The sequence below is a fragment of the Rattus norvegicus genome, chromosome 1 (genome assembly GCF_021556685.1).
Source record: "Rattus norvegicus strain SHRSP/BbbUtx chromosome 1, alternate assembly SHRSP_T2T, whole genome shotgun sequence".
NCBI lineage: Eukaryota > Metazoa > Chordata > Mammalia > Rodentia > Muridae > Rattus > Rattus norvegicus.
In genome coordinates, this window is record NC_141534.1 from 154326770 (window position 1) to 154349154 (window position 22385).

Below are 22385 nucleotides of genomic sequence, written 5' to 3' on the forward strand. Positions count from 1 at the left end.
TTCCTATCTGAAAGCTTGACTCTTAACTTCTCAGGTTTATAGTTCTATTACTAATTCCATTTTCAAAGCCTCAGCAGTCTTGTGCATTTATTACATGGGCCTCCTCAAGTTTTTGGTTACTATGATAAACAAGCATTTTCATGTATTCCAAAGAGATCCAAGCAATCCATGAGATCCAAGGGAGAAAGTTAAGAAAATAATAGAAATTTTGAGTAAATGAGAAAACAGACTCTACTAGTATGAGTTTTATTCCTGTCGATTTTCCTGAAAGAAAAAGAACACTTTATTAATTAATTAGTTTGTTTGTCTTAATTAATTAGTTAATTAAGCCAGTATTATGCTATGTTGTTCTGGCTGTCCTGAAACGAGGGAGAGGTTATTTCATATTAAATGTGAAAACACATTGGGAAAAAATGAACTAAAACACATGAAATAAAAATGATCCCTGAAAAGATTCTGTTACATTTGTATTGTTTAGTTTTCCTTAAATGACTACTATTCTACAATGTAATGAGTTTTCAAGTAATCTGACTTGACAAACTGGAGACTGGTCCTGATATATGTCACTGGTGGAGGCATCTTTCTGTCTCCATCCACATGTCAGTAGTGCCAATTATGTGTCAGGTCATATGACAGGCTACAAAGAGAGAATCTGTGCCCCAAGCAGAACCTCAGGAAATTCAAAGTATAGTGGAAACCCATGAAAAACTATCAGCATAGCTAAATGAAAACAACATGGCCTTAATCTAAGCTACAGGCAGATTGAAAACAGGCAATTTATTTTTAAGATATTTAGTATAATGATGGAACCACAATATGAGAAAGGATTCTCTAGGGAGGAGAGCAGGTGATGGGGTAATAAAAGATGGCGCAGGGTAATAGCAAACAGACTGCTCTGGTACATGTATGCCATTGTCAAAGAAAAAACTTAAAACTGAATGTGGTAAATGGGCTTTGAGGGAGGAAAGAGCAGTGTCGACGGGTGTGGGAGGGTGATAAGAGAGAATGGTGTGTGAGAGTAACAAGAATGAACTGTTTGTGTGTTTGAAATTATGAAACAAAATTTAATCAATAAAAATGGACTTTAACTCCAGGAAAAGTATAAAGTACTCCATCCAGTATTATTACAGAATTCTATAACCATTGTGGAATAATTTTCAGCCAGATAAATAATGCAGCATCCATATACATACCTACATGGAAATGATATCAGGCTCCACAGTACAGCATTGAAAGCAAGGCGTAGAAGTATAGGTATGCATTCTACCATTTCCGGGGGGCATTTGTATGGTATGTTATGAATGAAACTAGTAAAGTCTTGGAGAAATAATAATAAGCTAGAATATTGTTTATCCAAGCACAGCAAAGTCTGCCTAAAAGAAGTACCGGATATCTAGGAGCTGAAAGAGAGAGTTTTCATTTTATTGTCTTTTAAGGTTTTCACTGTAACTTTGAGTCTATAAATATAAATATATACAAATAATTCAGACGTTCCAAACTCCAAAATTCTGTGGCAATAGTTGGATTAGAAAGAAAGAAATAGATAAAAGGAATATAAAATGATGTGGCAGGTTGAATGGATATAGAATGATATAAAATTTTATAAAATGTTATGGTTGATGTGCTTCAGGAAGCCTTTGATGATTCAACTGGATTAAGATTCAAAAGCCATAGAACATCCAGCTAACAGGGATGGATTCCAGATAGACTTCAAAGGTTTAAACCTGGTTTCTTCTGTCTAGTTGCTGAGAAACAGTAAAAAAGTATTAATGCATTGTTCTATATCTGAATCACTCATAAAAATAGTACACATCTCTTCAGGCAATGAAAATGAATTGTGTCAATATTTGTATCATACTGAAAAGAGACTGTATTTGTTTTAAAGAATCCTCACTTATATGACAATTGAAACACTGGAAATAGTTGTCAGGAACTGAATACAGAATCTGATGTCTGATAAAGCTATAACCAATCAGTTAAGTTGTGTTTTCAAAATGTGTGAGGAATCAGAACACACCTCCTCTTTTCTAGTACCATCATGGTAAGCAAAGAATATCTCCCTGTTTAATAACTCAATTATTTTCTTCAACTTCTATAACAACCAACTAATTTGTCATTTGTCAGTTCATGGTTCTCTACCTGATCTGTGCTTAACATAAGACAGAAGATTCATCTTTTATTCTTCCTTTATAAAGTGCTTGGGAGCATTTTAAGTATCCAATCTGCTAGCAGTCTTAACTTTTATACTTATATTTTCTTAGCTTGACTAGAGCAAATCACTCAAACCTCTTAGTATCCTATAACACAGTTCTCTAAATTATATCATCTCTTCAACTCTCATTCTATTTCCACAGAGAAGCAAAGTTCTCAATGAAAATCAGAATCTCCAAAACCATATATTACACAGCTTTTGTGTTTTTTCTCCTTGTGACTGATATCTTATCCTACTTCCACTTCTTTATAATCTTTAAAAAACATACTAGACACAGATGCATTGGCACAAGCTAATGTGTCTATCTAGAAAAAAACTATTCATAATCTTTATGTTTTAAATATGGCAACACAAATGACTCAATTAGCAATAGGACTTTCATTAGCTACAAATCTATACTTCATTCAGCTCTCTTTCCATGCTGTTCATGATCAACACAACTTCATGTTTAATTTGACATCATAATATTTACTGAACTAATGAATTCATTGTGTAGTGCTGTATTCCATAACTTCTCATAGGACAGTTCATGGATGAGAAAAATATACTTTGAGACCTGGAGTAGGTGAGTGATAAATTATCAAATAAGTATAGAGACCAAATATCACGGCATATATTTCCCTTAGCTAAGACTTACCAGTTGGGAAATGGGAACTTTGAACATTTGTGAGCCAGAAAGGTATAGTATAATATTACAGCATTGTCAATTATTAGAGAAATTAATTTGACAATTAAATAAATGGCCAACATGAAAATACAGTGTTATTCTTACATAAGTAACAGGAAAAAGCGAGTCTTAATGTTGTTAGGGAATCACATCTTTCTTCAAGGTTTCATTCTTTTTTTATTTGCTCATATATTATATCCCAAACACACTCTCCCCTCCTCCCTCTCCTAGTTTCCAAGATTCATCACTTTCTCATTTCCTTTCAGAAAAGAGCAAGCTTTCCAGGGTTCTCAATGGGACATGACATAACAATTTACAATAATATTAGGCACTTTCCCTCATGTTAGGCACAACTAGACAACCCAGGAAGAGGAAAGTGTCCCAAGGGCAGGCACAAGAGTCAGAGACAGCCTCAATTCCCATGTTATGACTTCCACAAGGACAACAAACTATATAACCATAACATATGTACAGGGGTTGTATCTCAGACTCATGCAGGTTCCATAATTTGTAACCTCAGTCTCTGTGAATCCCTATGAGCACTGGTTGCTTGACATTGTAGGCCATGTTCTTTTGGGGCCCTTCACCCCTCTGGTTCATATAACCCTTCCTCACCCACTTCCAAGAGGTTTCCTGAGCTAATATTTGCCAATGGGTCTTTGCATCTGCTCTCATCAGTTATTGGATAAGACCTCTCTGATGAAGATTGGGCTAATGTATAGTCTATGAATAGCAGAATATTATTAGAAACCATTTCATTGACATTTTGTGGGTCTCATTTGGTTCTATGCAAGTTCTCTGGACTATCCACCCTCCGATTCCTGGTCTTCTCATCAGTGAACCTCAAATTGGCCACTCCCACAAGGTCTGCATTAACATTACCCCAGCACATCTTGCAGGCAAGAAAAATTGTAGGCTGGCTTGGTTGATGTCCCATTGTTCAATATTTTAAAACAAAACCCACAAACGGTAGGGCAGAGCTAAGAACAGCATGTTTACACATACTTTTGAGTGTGGTGCCCCGTTGTAAATCTAATGAGCTCTTTTTCATTGTTCATGGTCCTTGAATGTAGCTACAGAGAAGAGCTACAGAATACTTCAAAGTTAATCCTTAACTTTTTTTCTCAACAGGTTCTCTGACTCTGAGAACACATCATGTTCAAGATTCCAAAATGGGATTTGTGATAAATGCAATCTATTCTATGGCTTATGGACTCCACAATATGCAGATGTCCCTGTGTCCAGGCTATGCAGGCCTCTGTGATGCGATGAAGCCAATTGATGGACGGAAACTTTTGGATTCCCTGATGAAAACCAATTTTACTGGAGTTTCTGGAGATATGATCCTGTTTGATGAAAATGGAGACTCTCCAGGAAGGTACTGTTACAATCTCATTGTTGACAATAGTGTCAGAATAGTAGTCACTTCTATCCCGAGTGTCTTTCCCTTTTCTTTCCCTTTTGGTTTCTCAGATGTCTGGGGCAGGTTTGGTTAAAGCTCTTTTTCCTAAATAAGCCAAATCAGATAAGGATGGCCTCATTTCTCTGTGGCCAAGAAAGAATACCAATGTTAATACTCAATGTATACTTTTGAATTCGCCACCACATTTCAGAGGCATAAACTTAGAGACACAATCCTCAATTTATTATAGACAAAGAAAAACACACCCGTTAGATCTTTCAGGATATGTTAGTCAGGTTGTTCCCAGTCATTTGTTACTTCTTATCATAACACTATTCTCAGACAGGAACAATTCTAATTCTGGTAGTCCAGGATTATGGTGGAGATTTTTCCTCTCTGTTTACTTTACCTGCTAGTGAGTCACACTATACCTATGTTTGTTATCCTATAACAGAAGCACTTGTGCCCTTGTTGAGTTAACAAGCTGCCTTTCAACATCAATTTTCTATTATTTATGTGGTGATGACTGATAATTATGAAACTTGTTTATAATTAAACCATCCTTTAGAGAAGCCACTAGGTATTGAAAAACTTACCAGACTTCATCTCGATCTTCAACATTAAAGACACTGTACTTTGAATACACAAGGGAGAATTAATGGAATTTATTGGCAGAGGTAGGTCACTACTCTGCTATACAAAACAAAACAACAACAATAAAAACTGAAAAAAAAATCAAGCACATAAATAAATAACCCAAAGAAGCCTTTGGTTCCAGGTTCTTGTCCCAGGAGCAATTTAAGCTTCCCAGCTGTGTTCAAAGAATTATCTGCATGCTGTTTGCAGCTAGTCCTGCCAAGAGAATGACACATAAGTCCCCCCACTCGCCTTGCAACCCATGTGGCCACACCTTCTGCCAGCAGCCTTGGTTTAGCACATTTCCAAATACTGAAGTAAACTGGAGCTGGCCCTTCCTACCGCTGGCAACACGACACAAACTTCACCGCCAAGAGGCAAACAGCTAGTTCCAGGTCACATGGCCAAGTGAAAAACCTATATTCTAGAGACTTAAAGAGTTTTCTACTAGCCCAGACATTTGCAAATCTAAATGGCTTTTTATTATTTTCTACTTTGAGAATCTTCTCCATGTCCACTGTGGGGAAATAGAAGCGTTTTCTTAGGACCAAAGGAAACTTCACATGCACTGTATGTCTGAGTACTGAGTCTAAACTCTGATTCCTGGATATGGATTTATTGTTCTCATGTAAATAATTATAGCACCAGGGTTACCGTGGGCCCTGTCAATAGACTGATGATGGCAGTATCACCAGCTCAAGAGCTTTCTCATCATGTGTCCAAGTCAGATCAACAAACCATATGAGAAGGAAATGTCTCTGGTGGCTCAACTCCAGCCCAGTGGGAAACATTAAGGAATTAAGCAAACCATAAATGCTTCATTTACAATACTTTAAGATTTATGATAGAAATACTTTGGTGACACTGCTTCTTCACCCTTTTTCAAATCTTTTCAAGAATGATGAAATTATACATAGTAGCATTATATTATTTTGCAAACAAATTATATGGTGTTTGCTTAGAGTCTGTTCACGAGCTGCTATATTTAGTTATTAAAACATTTTTTTTGGTTCTTTTTTTTTTTTCGGAGCTGGGGACCGAACCCAGGGCCTTGCGCTTCCTAGGTAAGCGCTCTACCACTGAGCTAAATCCCCAGCCAAAACATTAATAACTAATAATTACAACTTTTTGTTTTGCCAATGCATCTAATTTATATAGTGCTTATACTGAATATTAGTATAAATAGGTCTATAAAATGTTCATACAAACAAATGGGGCAACGCAACAGAAACCCATCTTCAACTGCAACATATAAATAATATTTTAGTCAATGTGTGTAGTTGAGAACGAACACATGTTAAGCTAAATGCTAACTTTTAAATCATAGGAAATGAGCAATATTTTATTCTCCCTTTTATTTATAGAAAGTAAGGTTTACAAATGATAAATGGTTAGGAAGATGGCTCAGTGTTACAGGACATAAGATCATACAGATCAAATTGCCAGAAAACACATAAAACTTAGCATAGTAAGATCTATTAATACATGCAACCATTTTAAAGTGGAAAGTAGAAAAAGAAGAATTATTGGGAAGCCCATGGGCCAACCGAACTACAACACACACACACACACACACACACACACACACACACTTGAATGACTGACTCACCCAAGGCCACAGAATTTTAAATAACTGAATGTTAAGGTTAAAAGTTTCCTAGGCTTCAACACCTCACCTTATATATCAGCCTTACAATCCACAGATCGGTGTAAAATAAACACTTTTTGAGAAATGTATTTTTAGAAATTATATTAGGTTTTGTGATGTAAAATGTTTCCTCTACATGGGATTAAAGGAATTCTCAGCTGAAAAAGGAAACAGAGGAGCCAGAGGTAGTGAAGGATTCTGCTAAATGAGCAGAGTTCTAGAAGATCCTAGACAGAGACAGGAAGATATTGGTGAGTTCATGACTATCTCAGCACTGTGATTGTATGCCTGACAGGAAGCACCATTACAGAAGGAAAGATTTATTTCAACTACTGATTTGAGGGTTCAGTTTATCACAGTAGAGAATGCAAGGTTCAGGATCCAACTTGCAGCTGTGGCAAGAATGTGAATTTTTACCAGGACTACAGGTATAATAGCCTCTGTGTCACCTCTTGGCTGAACCTGACAAAGCTCTTCTTAGGGTTACTTCTCGAACATAATACCCAAAGCCCTGGTTTTTTTTAGGTACTCTCTTAATTAAAAAAAAAGTTTTTAAACTATGTTTCCATTGCTATATCTTGATGCTACCATTATTATCTCACAGTGCAACCCATGAGTGGGGAACTACCTCTAGGGAATCTGTTCTATTGCAAAGATTTTGGTTTATCTTTAGTGGATTTTCTACCTTTAAATTTACAGAGTCACTTGGCTCAAAACCACTTTGTCCACAATGCCTGCAATTTTAATTAATACATGTATGCTTTTCCTCACCAAACCACAGAAGTTTCATAGCTTTGTGCCTCTTTTTACTGTAAATACAAGTAGAAACAGGTATGAGTCAGCTCACAGCTTTGATATTCTGATGTGTAGGATCTTCTCCTAATTCTGGCTATTGTAATCTCTCATCACCCCAATTCTCCTTTCCTTTCTCCAAACAACTTAGTCCTTTACTTTGCAATTTACTCTGACTCTGTTATTCAGAACACAGCAAGATTCTTCAACAGCATTTAACTCGAATGGCTGGTACCAGAATTCTGGACAGCCTCATTCCCCCCTTTAAAACCCCATTATCATGGTTTTATATTATCCCCATCTCTGTTTACACTGAGATCTTCCCAAATCCCTCCAGAATTCTTTGTTGTTCTCTGCATGCAGGACTCCCTGTGTCCTTCTTGACACAGACCTCTGCTCTTCCACACTCCTCTCAGAAGCCACCTCCAAATGCTTAAGAACTAGGTCAGGCAGTCACAGTACTGATCCCACTTCTCAACATCAATTCCCTTTTTCCGTGGGTTTCTGAGAGCTATGACAAAATACTTGACAAAGTGAAAGGAAAAGGGATTTCTTTTGGCTCTCACTAAGAGGTTGCAATCCATCATAGTTGACAGAGTAAGAGACTCATATTGTCTCATACTTATGCTTACAAGAATATAAGGCTTCTTGCTTATGGAAAAGAGGTAGGACAAGAAGTGGAAGCAGTATGTGGACCTCAAGCCTGCTCATTTCCTCAGTGATCCTTGTGATCCAGCCAGTTCTCACCTACTAGTTCCACAGCCTCCCAAAACATCTCCACCACCCAGGACAAAGTGAGCAAACTCAGGGGCACATGAGTGACATTTCACATTTAAACATAAGATACGGAAATCAATTCTGACTCATCCATTAAGATTTTTTGTGAATACTCTGGTTATTGTTTTTTAAACCTTATTTTTGTGAGAGTACTATTAAACTATAGTACTTTAATTTTAAAAAACGATCTATTTGTGATATAGACTCCTCAGTTTTTGAATTTAGAAAAGTTTACATGAATATGATGTCTCAATGTGCTGTGCAGCAGCAATCCTTAATTAACACATCAATATTTCTATACCAGAACATGTGAACCTTTCACACTCTGCTCTATTAATGGACTATAAATAACTTTACAAATGTCAGGTTTTATCCGGAGATAATTGTAGATAGGTTTATGTTTTGCTACAAAGTGAGTTGTAAAAATATGGTTTTCAGAGTTCTAGAGATTTCAAAAATTACACATAAGAAACATGAACCTTTACTATTTAGTGTCAATAATTTAGGTCATGGGTTTCAAACAGATTTTGCAAGCCAGGTCAAAATTTCAATAATTGCATATATATATATATACATATATATGTATATATATATATATATACAATTTTTTTAAAACAATGGTGCATCTTGTGTACCTAGTACCTAGGAAGTCAGCCCATTGCCAAATAACATACATTGACTAATCACATACACATTAAGAAACTTGCATCTCCACAGTTTTTGTTTAAAAATATAAGTGATTGTGTAGTTCCCAGTAATATTAGAATAGTCCTTTGTAAGGATGCCTGATGTAACTTGCAAAATTCTAGATACTAGGAAATACCCGTATATCCAGAATAGCCCTACTGCCATCTCTACCTTGGACTTAAATAGAATTTGTTGTCATGCATGTTTTTAGCTTACTTTATTTTCTACTTTTGTTCTCAAATGATATGTAAAATTGATTTTAAGTTTTCTTAAGGATGCTTCCTATGGAAGCATAAAAAGAGACAACTAAGAAGGAAGAAATTCTGCACAGAATGATAAAGAATTAAGAAGCTATATTAAGAGAAAAGTGCAGTGAAGGAGGGAATGGGAAAAGAAGGAGAAAAGGGGGAACCAGACTGGCAGTAATAAAATCTCTCTAAGCAGAGTCCTATAATTAGTATAACACTTTAACCTTTATTTCTAATAATGTTTTGTAACTGAGGTCTATAACAAACCATCAAAAGGCATACTAAATGATTTACTGATCTTTGTGGAAAAATAAAATAAAATCTCCTGGTTAAATAATGGGCAAACACTACAGGAAGCCAAAAAATTTTAAATTTTCACCTAAAATTTGAATATGGATCCTTTTTAGACATTCCTTTTTTTAACTCTTGAGGAAGAATGAAGTCTACATCCCCATTGCGGGTGTTGTTTAAAAGTGTCTTTCTGTTTTTGAAAAAAGTAGAGAATCTTGGCATGGAGAGTCACTTTTACCTGAACTTTTGTTTGGCCCACAGCTACTGACAGTTGTTGTGGTGATACTGCGTGTTCACACATAAGCAATTAACCATCGGATCTTTGTTGTTGTTGCTGCTGCTGTTGCCTTGTATGAAAAAAAAAGCCAGTCCCAAAGCTAAGACTCAGTCTCTGGGTTAATTCTATCAGTTTGAAGAATTAAATCAAAATAAAGAATTAACATTTCTGAAAGCTACATTTTTGTCAACAAGTCACATGATGTTCTCTGGAGTGATTATGTTTACTTGAAAACCTTGTGTCTTCTTACCCTTCAGGCTTTTCCTTTACAAAAATCTCAGGTCATGGGACATAGATCATGACTTAATCTAATGAGACTAAGGAACAGTAGACTTAGAGTGTCAAGCATTGCTTAGGGTCCTGACTCTGAAATGTGTTCTATGTAACCTAATCGTAACAATTAATCTCAATGAACTTTACTTCCATTCCCTATAAAGTTAATATCTTAGTCTAGACATTTCCAGGATTGAAAATTGGAAGAAATGGTACTGATCATCATTTTTTGTGAGCAAATAGAGTCCTTATATCTCTGCAAATCATCATCAGTGAAGAAAGAAGTCTCCAGATACTGACGTTCCTTTCAAACTATGAAGTTCAAAGGTTATTTGCTTGGAGAACATCATGCATTAAGACTTTTAAAAGTCTGTGTGTTTGAAGTAGCCAGTAACATAATGCAGAATTATTTTTACTCCACTAATCTCTGCTCTAACTCCTTAAGTCACTGCATATTTAGATAGCACAGGCCAATTCTGAGAGCACGGAAGAAATATCCCTAGAATAATTATTTAGAAATAAATAATTTGATGGCAAATAAAAGTAATTCAGAACAACCCCCAAAGTTATTGACCTGGCAAAAAGCTTTAGAATAGGTTAACCCTGAAAAATGAAAATAAAAGTGTAGGTTTAATGAACAGCAAATAGAAAATAGGATCATTGTATTACACTATTTTAGAGGGTTGTGTAAAGTTCATTCCTTAAGATTTTACACAGATCACCTGATGGAGTATGTCAATTTGGTAGACACAATAATAAACATAAACACAAAGCAATGGAAGTTAGAGGGAATATTCATGAACCCCTCTGCCAGTATTGAAAGTTCTGCAAAGTCGGAAATATAGTACACAGTATGAGGACATCCCATACGAAGGACCACCCATAGAAATGTGAAAGGTGGCAGAGTGTTTCACTGAAAGATCTCTGGAAAACTGTTTCATAAATACTCTGGAAATACAAGAAAAGGCTTGCAAACTTGACATTGATTTACTGCCCTTACAGTTTTGTCCCTAGATTCAAGATAAGAGTGGTAACTAAAAAAGACGGAGAAACCATGGCATGTATTTACTGTGCAGTATTTTTCAACTACAGTGCTTCGGAAACAATTTTCAGTATGTTTAAAGCACTTCTTAAATGATCTTTGTACAACGAATTTAACCACTGATAAGTTGAGAAATAAAAGCAAAATCAGACCTGTCCTTCATTTATTCTAATTCACATTCTCTCTCTTTAGTTAAAATATATAACAAAATAGTGGAACTGTGACACTTCTAAAAGCTTTCAGACTCCAAAGCAAGAGCTCTTTAGTTGTAAACACAAATTTCAAGAATAAGAAAAAAAATATGTCTGGGCATCATCATGTTTCATAAAACAAAATTTTATGGTACTGAAGTACTCTTCCTAAATTACCCTGTAATTAACCCCCCCAAATGAGTTCATAGTATAAGCAGATTTCACAGTGAGTAAAGAAACTCTTTAGCATATGACTAGACCATAATTGAACACCTCCCTGGCTTCTTCCTGAAGACCATCAGAAGTCCATGCTTAAAATTGCTGACATTATTCAAAACTGTCTTCCATTCTTCATGAGATCCAGACACTTTCTCATGTGGGATTATTTTCTATTTCAGGTATAAGTATGGCTAAAAATGGATCTTTTTAGTAAAAATCATAATAGGCAGAATTTTGTATAAGCATAGTATTACAAAAAATTCCAGAATGATTTATAAAGCAGTAAATGTACTTAGGGGAATAAAACTATCCACTATGCATACACAAATATTTATTATTTTAGCTGAATAACTGTTATATTCTTGTTTCAAAGGTATGAAATAATGAATTTCAAGGAAATGGGAAAAGATTATTTTGATTACATCAATGTTGGAAGTTGGGACAATGGGGAATTAAAAATGGATGATGACGAAGTGTGGTCCAAGAAAAATAACATCATCAGATCTGTGTGCAGTGAACCATGTGAGAAAGGCCAAATAAAGGTAAAATAGAATCTACATTTCTTTACCTGTTTCAGATTTAGTGGTATTAATTCTCATTGGCTATTTCATTTTAACTGGGCGGGGGCACTTGTTTTGCTTTTTACATTGTAAGCTTATATTGGGAGACAATGAGTTTACTTTTTAATTTATTCTGATCAATTCCTTAGGAAGGTTAACATTTAACTCACAATAGTCTGAGTAGTTAATCTGAACTCATTGATCCAACTGAGGAGTCATGTTTAGTCTTGTCCACTCTTTCTCCATATGAATGCTTACAAAAATAAGATTATAAAAATAAAATGATTCCTGAGAATGAATAACTTAGAGCTGGAAAATATAGTTAAGAAATAGCTATTAAAAATCTCAATGTAATAGGTCATTTTGATCAATAGGACAAAACATATTTGTATTTTCTAATTGGAGGATTTGATATAAATGAGAAAACATGTAATATAAGCAATATTAGGAAAATGTAATAATTTCATTAAAGGTAGAAACAGAGGTGAGAGAGAAAAACAAGGATGGGGGGAAGTTCAAGCCTCAGTCTAAAGACTGGTTATACTTTCAAAGAAAGATCACTGGTGTATGGAAAACAGAAATAGAGAAGGTACAAAAGTAGCAGATAGGGCATTGGAATGACACTGACTTATCCAGAGAATATGAATGGTTGCTATAAGTAGCTACCATAAAAGAAAACATTAACAGAAGAGGGGAGGACCAACTTATGGATAATTTGTAATATCACACTAAATTAAAAAAAACGTATATTTTATGACATGGAAATAATAATACAGTATTGAATAAAATATTGACACATATTGGCCCACAGTGGATATTAGGAAGTAGAGTGAAAAAAGGTAAAACATGAAGGAAGAGTTAATATACAGGATTATTTCTGTGATGGCAAAGAGAAGAATGATGAGGGCCAAAATAAGAAGAGGTGACGGTGGAGAAAAGTGCAGATTACAACAACTCAGTACAGGCTGCTGATTAAATATTGGGTCAGGGAAGAAAAAACAAAGTATGAGAAAATCATCTGGCACTCCATGTACCATAGGAATAAATGAAAGAAAATGAATGCCTGAGAGATAGTTCAACAAAATGCTTATCAGAGCTCCTGACTGACTGGGTTCAATCCCCAGGACGCATATTCCGGAAGAACTAATTCTTCTAATTTCTGATGTCTGCATGAATTTCACAAACCTTAGCACTCAGAAAGAAAGAAAGAAAGAAAGAAAGAAAGAAAGAAAGAAAGAAAGAAAGAAAGAAAGAAAGGAAGGAAGGAAGGAAGGAAGGAAGGAAGGAGGAAGAAAGAAAGGTGGTTTCAGAGGAAAGTAGATGGATTAATTTCAAGATTTGTTGATTTTTTTATAACAATCCAATGATAATTGGTCTAGAAAAGGTGAAAAACTAATATCAAAAATTCAGATTTAGGAATAAACTAGTTAGAACTTAAATCGACAGTCTTCGAAAAGATTAAAAAATGGCCAACCTGAAAGTTTAAATTAAAAAAAAATATGGGAAGAATACAAAGCAGTCAAAAATATTTTCCTTGAAAATATAAGGAAGGGAGAGGTTGAGAAAAGCCAATTCAGAGAGGAAGACACCAGAGAGATACAGTCAGCTAGCATGGTGGTCTGCAAATAACAGGACAGCGAGGAGATGGAAAGAGGGACAAACATGCAAAGTGAGAGAATTTGCCTGTCCTCTTATTCTTCTGAAAGAGAAAGCAGTGAAATGGACAGAATACAATGATGCAGAGTATGTGGGGAAGAGCAAATAAGAGACAATTTGCTACTCTGAGGACACACACTAGTTTTAAATTAAACATGGTCTGGCCAGGAAATCAAAGTCAGTTAAGAAGAAATAAAAACATAATTACGAAAATAGGTAAAGTTAGCTATTAAAGCATAATGTTCTGGGAGAGGAAAATGATACTAAAATAAAGCTCATCAAATAAGCTTTACCATTTCACATATGCAAAATACTTGAGAGAATTTCATTAGATATTTTCAATCAAAACTACTTTACTCAAACTTGCAACACTTTTGAGAGGTTAGTTGCAAGGAAAATTGTATTGATATCAATATTAAGATCCTCAGACACACACACACAGACACACAGACACACAGACACACAGACACACACACACACACACACACACACACACACACACAAAGATCCTCAGACACAAGACCAAGAGAATTTGGAAAGCTAAAACTAAACAACAACAACAAAAAAGACCAAAAATAAGAATTATGTTGGCTGGAGAGATGGCTCAGCCGTTAAAGGCTAGGCTCACAACCAAAAATATAAGAATTATGTTAACACCTGGTAAATGGTTTAACAGTTTGTGGAATTTCTGAAATTATCTGTATGTCCTGTTTTGACATATGACAAAATTGAAACTATGACCTGAAAGCTAAATTTGATCTACTGGCTATTCTTTATAAATGAAATTTTATTGAAATATAATGGCACTTACATATGTATCCTTGACATGTTTTCTGTAGGTACTCTAAGCTTTCTCAGCACAGTTTGGTAGGTTAGATATTACAGCTATACGCTCCAAATTTTAAGAATAGAGAGTTTGATAGAAGTGTTTCTGAATGCTTGGTACATGACAAAAGAAACCTTCTTCATACTGGCAAGTCACATGGCAATTAAAATTTTCATGATAAGGCCTTTGCTGATTTTTCTAGGGCATCAACTATTTCTAATTTTTGAACGTTTCTTATAGATACATATGCAATGTAACAATTGTGGGATGCATCTGGCTTTTTTAATAATTTGTGACATTACAGTTTGAACACGTACTTACAAAATCCTTGAATAGCTGGATTTCTTGGCATGCTTTTCTACCATGTTGTATAGGATATAGTTTCTATTATGATAGAGTTTGGTTCCCTCTCACCATAGTATAAGTATTAGTTATAGACTTACATTTGCCTAGTTCCTCATTTTTTAAATTATTTTCTGTGTCTCTGTGTAAATCTCACTTTCACTCTACTCAGTGTAATTTGACATTATTTTGTTAATATGATTCAAAGTTTTCATTGACCACCTCCATTAATAGTAGCCTCCCATGGCGTTGTCTAGAAGCTGATGAACTTGGTTTCAGTGGAGGTTTGGCGTCTTTTCAATGGCAGTGAAAGCATCTTTACCTTCAGTCTGTTCACAGTAGGAGCTGTGGGAAACCATACTGCCACTTGCAATGAGTAAGGGATGTGAATTATAAAGGATCATGTGAAAAAGTTAAACCAAATTGGTTTGGAGTGATCGGAGAAAATAAATCATGGGTGTCGTGATTCAAAGAGACTGTTAAATGGGAATTATTCTTGGAAAAGTGAATACTTTTAGATTGGCAAAATATTGACATTCATAACAAATGGGAAATGAGCCAGGGACTGTCAGAATATTTCAAAGGTGAAAAACTTAGTATCTTGAATTTGCAATTTCTTGTAAAGGTCTGGAAAGAGCATCTCAGTATTTTTAAATCAGCCTACTTATATTACAGAATCTAACAACTGTCTAAGAGTAGTTCAGATTACCCTCAAAATAAATTTTTCCCTTCCTAGGTATATTTATATAGTTTTATTAATAAAAAGAGGTGAAGATTTAGAGCTTTACATTTTATCAATCACTAATATTTATACCAAGAAAACATTAATCAGAATATTAAATATTCCCCTTAGGTGATCCGGAAGGGAGAAGTCAGCTGTTGTTGGACCTGCACACCTTGTAAAGAGAATGAGTATGTGTTTGATGAGTACACCTGCAAGGCATGCCAACTGGGCTCCTGGCCCACTGACGACCTGACAGGTACGTATAACACAGTGTCACTACAGTCTCTGAAATTGACTGAAAAATGATGAGGCCATGGCCAGGAAAGGGTCCCTCCATGCATTTCCACGTAGTTGTGCTTGAGGGACAAAGAATTTTCTTTGGGAACAGAAGCTTTCCTAAAGCCAGAAGTTCTCCCTAATTTCTATCCTCATCTCCAGAGTTCTTGGCTGTTTATTGGGCATGCTCAGACCATCTTATATGAGTTCCTAGGTAGAACAGGAACTTCCTGTAACGGGCTGATGTTCAAGTTCATGAAGAAACAGATGAAAAAGATAGAGATTTTTTTAATTAAATTCTTTTTTTTTTTTTTTTAGTTATTTTTTCCTTTTGGAAACCTCAAGCTACCATTTTTTTTAGATATTTTATTTATTTACATTTCAAATGTTATCCCTCTTCCCGGTTTCCTCTTCGAAAAACCACTGTCCCATACCCCCTTCCCCTGCTTCTATGAGGATGGTCCCCCCACCCATCCACCCACTCCCACCTGACTGCCCTGGCATTCCCCTACACTGGTGCATCGAGCCTTCATAGCACCGAGGACCTCTCCTCCCACTGATAACAGATAAAGCCAACCTTTGTTACGTATGTGTACTCTTTGGTTGGTGGTTTAGTCCCTGGGAGCTCTTGCGGGGTGCTGGGGGGTACTGGTTGGTTGACATTTTCTTCCTACGCGGTTGCAAACACCTACAGTTCCATCAGTCCTTTCCCTAACTCTTCCATTGTGGTTCCATGCTTAGTCCAATGTTTGGCTGCAAGCATCCGCCTCTCTATTTGTCAGATTCTGGCAGAGCCTCTCAGGAGACAGCTATAACAGGTTTCTGTCAGCGAGCACTTCTTGGCATTCGCAATAGTGTCTGGGTTTGGTGTCTGGATATAGAATGGATCCCCAAGGTGGGTAATCTCTGGATAGTCATTTCTTCAGTCTCTTCTCCATACTTTGCCCTTGTTTTCCCTTTAAACAAAAGCAATTCCAAGTTAAAAATTTTGAGATGATTGTGTGGTCCCATCCCTCAACCAAGGACCTTGCCTAATCTCTGGATATGGTTTCTACAGTTTCTCACTCCACTTTGTTGGGTATTTCGTCTAATCTCACCCCCTTTGGGTCCCGGGAACCTCTTACTTTCCTAGTATAGATTTTTCTGATGGCTAACCCCAGTTCCCCATCCACCATTTGCTACACACCTCAGTTCAGTTTTCTGACTCTCTGCATACCATCCCTGTCTCCTCTCTGACCTGATCCTTTCCCCATTTTTCCCTCCTACTCTCTTCCTCCCAAGTCCCTCCCACCCACAACCTTGAGTACTTTGTTTCCCCTTCTAAGAAGGAATGAAACATCCACACTTAGGTCTTCCTTCTTCTTGAGCTTCATATATGTCTGTGAGTTGTATCATGGGTATCAGAAATTTTTTTGTCTCATATCCACTTAGCAGTGAGTTCATACCATATGTGTTCTTTTGTGACAGTGTGACCTCACTCGGGATCACATTTTCTAGTTTATAGAAACAAAAACCTTATATGAATAGGAGACACAAAAGTAGAAACACCATTTTCTAGGGGAACAGGCAAGACTAATAGGAAAGGGAGGAGAAAGAAAGGAAATATATTGGGTAGAGGTGGAATACAATCAAAGTACATTATATATTGGCTTGAAATGATCGTTTGTATCCTTGTATATAAAAAATAAGGACAAAACCAGCCACTCCTGGAAGAGGACCCACAGGAGATATGTCTAGCATTTCTAGTATTAAGATGGATTTTAGCACAGGACTTCTAGAAGATAGATCATAAGATTATCATGGCTAAAGCCCCTACCTCATGGGATAAGTGATTATCCATGGCCATTGTATTAGCTTACAAAAAAAAGCCATAATCATAAAATTCCTGTGATCTGGAGGCTTTTGAGGCTTGCTCACACTAAGGCTCTTTATTGGTAAGTGGTATTTATGCAAAAGGTTTCTCTTTCTTAAAAAGAACTGATTTGCTAAAACATCCAAGTGCCTAATGGTAGCATCAAGTCTTGCTTTTATCATTAGACCAGCTTTCTGATGTTCTCAGGCATTCCAGAGATGACTCAGAAATGAGACTTGGCCAAAATAAAATATTTTATTAGGTGTGCACATAGGCAAAAATTAAAATGCCCACAAGAAAAAATTATAATTAGTTTTCTGTGAATTTTGGGTGGTACAGTATTGATGATTTTTTATAACAGTTCATTTTTTCTAATTTCAAATTATATTATTGTTGAATTTTAAATCTCTTGTATGTTCAACAATATTTCAGGGTTAAGTACCTTGTCAGTGATTGCAGTGGTCCCTTTGTATATGTGGAAATTGACTTCAGGTCCCCATATAAATGATAAATGCCAGAATCTTGTAATAAATCTATTAAATACCTTAAATAAAATGGAATAATATCTACATATCAGCTTCTTATAGCCCCTTATAGCTATTAAACTATCTGTATTTGTTTTATAAATCTAAATTCAATATAAGCAGTTATATAATTTTGTCATAGTAAGATGTTAAAGGAACATTGGCAAAAATAAAATCATTTTTTAAAAACATATTATTTTTATTTTGAATTTTCTCATTTTCCTGCAATTGCTTGAATCCCTGAGTGGAGTATCAATGGATACAGTCAATGCAATATTTCTAAAGTCAGTTTTTGTCTTTCATGTTCTATTATAATGCTATGGAAAGTGAACATGTTATACCATTTCATTATGTTACTAGATACATATTTCATTATTACCGTTTTCATTATACTATTGTATGAGTGATATAGAAAGTGAATGGAAAAATAACAAGGTTCTCACATTTGGTGTTAGTAGCATATTCTTCTATATACCTTGAAATGTGGGGAAAAAGCTATATCACATACACACACAAACGCATGTCAAATTGTGTAAACTAATCAAAAGAAGAGGAGATAAAATGAAAATATTAGAGAAACAATAAAGAATATATACCATTTAGTTGTCACAAAAGATTTCTGTAAAGAAATAACTTATGTGATAAAAATTGCTAGCAAGTGACAGGGGAAGGACAATTCTGACAAGAAGACAGCATATATAGGAAAGAAATATATTATCAGATTTCAGAAAGTTGTCAGGGCAAGATCTGATCCCCACTGGAAGAATGTGCTCAGTACTGAGTTTTGAAGTGTCAGGAGAATGAGCATTGAAGGCATTTTATAGATTGCAGCAGTATGATTAATGATATGTTATTAAATAACATTCTTGTCTCTGTGAGGTAAAATAATTTGGGGAGATATGAAAGGTAAAAATCAAGTGGACAGATCATGCTGTAGCAGACAAGCTTTCTTGCTGTCTTGAACTAAACAATGCATTGAAATATCTGAGCTATGATTAGGTATTATATCTAAAATAAACACAGAAAAACTCGATGTACACTGTACTAAGGAAGACTACCAAATTTTCTACCCCAAACACTAGAGGAATAAATGCATTTCTTCATATATATCAAGATTTTAGTGTTGGATAAGAACAATTTAAGATGGTTTTTTTATCTTTATTAAATTGGGTATTTCTTATTTACGTTTCAATTGTTATTCCCTTTCCCGGTTTCCAGGCAAACATCCCCCCAACCCCTCTCCCACCCCTTCGTTATGGGTGTTCCCCTCCCCATCCTCCCCCCATTACCGCCCTCCCCGCAACAATCACATTCACTGGGGGTTCAATCTTGGCAGGACCAAGGCTTTTCCCTTCCACTGGTGCTCTTACTAAGCTATTCATTGCTACCTATGAGGTTGGAGCCCAGGGTCAGTCCATGTATATATAGTCTTTGGGTAGTGGCTTAATCCCTGGAAGCTCTGGTTGGTTGGCATTGTTGTTCATATGGGGTCCCGAGCCCCTTCAAACTCTTTCAGTCCTTTCTAAGATTCCTTCATTAGGGGTCCAGATCTCAGTTCAGTGGTTTGATGATGGCATTCGCCTATGTATTTGCTATATTCTGGCTGTGTCTCTCAGGAGAGATGTACATCCGGTTCCTGTCGGCCTGCACTTCTTTGCTTCATCCATCTTATCTAGTTTGGTAGTTGTATATGTATGGGCCACATGTGAGGCAGGCTCTGAATGGGTGTTCTTTATGCCTCTGTTCTAAACTTTGCCTCCCTAGTCCCTCCCAAGGGTATTCTTGTTCCCCTTTTAAAGAAGGAGTAAAGCATTCGCATTTTGGTCATCCTTCTTGAGTTTCATGTGTTCTGTGCATCTAGGGTAATTCGAGCATTTGGGCTAGAGATGATTTTTTTATATTTTCAAATAGGAAATAATTAATTTAAAAGGTTGTGGCTTGAATGTTCCAGAATGCACAGGATAGACTAGAAATAGAAGATATAATTAAGTTTCTAGGAAACAAAATCAGGTGAGAGAAAAGTATGTTTGAAAATAAAGGTAACAACTCTGTGCAATTAGCATTATAGGTGTGGAATAAACATAATATTATGAGGAACTGGAGAATTGGGGAAAGTTTAACCTTAAAATGTAAATAATACTCCAAGGAAAAGTGGTGATGATGATTGTAAAAGTATGTGGTTCTTCAATTTTCATTAAGATTGTAACCTAGAAATGAAGTAGGATGGCTAATGTGCTCATTCCTTGTCTAGTATAATGGACACATTTTTCTTTTTAACTCTATCTCAAAAACATCCTTCTGTAAAGATAAATTTTCCTACTGTTAATTCCACTTCATACTTGTTCAGGTAATTTCTTGAACAAATAACACACATTCTCATTGTCAATCTTTCTCATACTTGATTCAGTGAAGCAAGTCCCGATATGGTCTTTGGTTGGTGGCGTAGTCGCTGGAAATTCCCAGGGGTCCAGGTTAGTTGATACTATTGGTTTTCCTATTCGGTTACCATCTACCTCAGTTCCTTCAATCCTTCCTCTAAGTATTCCACAGGGGTCTCTGAGCTCAGTCCAATGTTTGGCTGTGAGAATTTGCATCGGTCTCAGTCAGCTGCTGGTAGACCCTCTCAGAGGACAGTCATGCTAGGCTCCTATCTGCAAGTACAACATAGCATTAGTAATAGTGTCAGTATTTTGTGCAAGCCCATGGAATAAATCCCAAGTTGGACTGATCACTGGTTAGCCAATGATTCAATTTCTGCTCCATTTTTGTCGCGGCATTACTCTTAGCTAGGAAAAATTTGGGGTCAAAAATTTTGCAGGTGGGTTGGTAGCCCCATTCTTCTACTGGGGACCCTGCTAACTACTAGAGGTGGTCTCTTTAGGTTCCTTATTACCACTGCTGGGCATTTTCTGATACAGTACCCACATTGAATCCTGGAATACCCTCTTCCCATCACAGGTCTTCCAATACTGAATAGTTGAATATTTCCACTCATTCTCTTGGACCTCTGGGCTTCTCTCCTGTTTCTCCCTATATATGGTCGTACCCCCTCCCTCTTCACCCAGGTCCCTCCCTCCTTCTGCCTCCCATGATTTTTTATTCCTCCTCCTAGGTGGGACTGAAGAACTTTCTATTGAGTCTTCCTTCTTGTTTAACTTATTACGGTCTGTGGGATATATCATGTACTTTTTGGCTAATATCCACTTATTAGTGAGTCCATATCATGCACGTCCTTTGGGTCTGGGTTACCTCACTCAAGATGGTATTTTCTAGTTCCATCCATGTGCCTGCAAAATTCATGATGTCCTTCTTTTTAATAGCTGAATAGTACTCCATGGTGTAAATGAAAGACATTTTCTGTATCCATTCTTCAGTTGAGAGATAACTGGGTTGCTTCTAGTTTCTGGCTATTATGAATAAGGATGCTATGAACATAGTGCATGTAACCTTGTGGTGTGGTGGAACATCTTTTGGGTACATGCCCAGGAGTAATATAGCTGGGTCTTCAGAGAGAACTATTTCCAAATTCCTGAGAAACTGCCAGATTAATTTCCAGAGTGGTTGTAACAGTTTGCAATCTGACCAGTATGGAAGAGTATGCATTCCCCTTTCTCCACACCCTCGCCAGCATGTGCTGTCACTTGAGCTTTTGATCTTAGCCATTTCGATTGGTGTCAGATGGAATCTCAGGGTCTTTGTTTTTCAATATTAATTTTACATACGGAGACTTTGGAAGAAAATGAGCCTCCAAATGAATATGTTAAGTTTCAAATTCTTATGTGATTTTTTTTTAGACAATAGTTAAAGAGGTCAATTAGCTAAAATTGATCTAATGAGAACAAGTCATACTAGGAGAGGCTATGATTAACCAGACCTGTGTGGAGATTTCTTTCTCTGCTGCTATGTCAATAGCAATAAGGGAGCTCTTTTCATGTGCATATCAAAAGGGAACCAATGGAATGAGTGTTGGATGACTTTGTTCAGAGCAAACAAGCATGAGGAATTTGACAATTACATTTTTGCTTCTGCTATTTTCTCAAAGCTTCGCTGTTATATTTTTAAATGCAATGTTCAGAGTCCATCACTTAAGATATTTAACTTACTAATCATTTCATACCTACATAGATAGGAGAGGCAGAGTATACTCCAATATTGCAACATAACACATACACTTTCTCTTTAAGATCATCCTAAACTTTCTCTAGTTTTAGGTACAATTCATGTTGTATTCTAACATCAAAGACTGTTTCTAATTCTCATAGC

At 36.2% G+C, this 22385-nt stretch overlaps 1 protein-coding gene across 6 annotated transcripts in view; it reads left to right on the forward strand.

The window, feature by feature from the left end:
- Positions 1 to 22385, forward strand: part of Grm5 (glutamate metabotropic receptor 5) — a 561776-nt gene that overhangs the window by 447677 nt on the left and 91714 nt on the right. For all 6 annotated transcript variants that reach the window (NM_001439436.1, NM_017012.3, NM_001439437.1 and 3 more), the window contains 3 exon segments: positions 4011 to 4257; positions 11736 to 11904; positions 15600 to 15726. In NM_001439436.1, the coding sequence (NP_001426365.1) occupies positions 4011 to 4257; positions 11736 to 11904; positions 15600 to 15726 (543 nt within the window).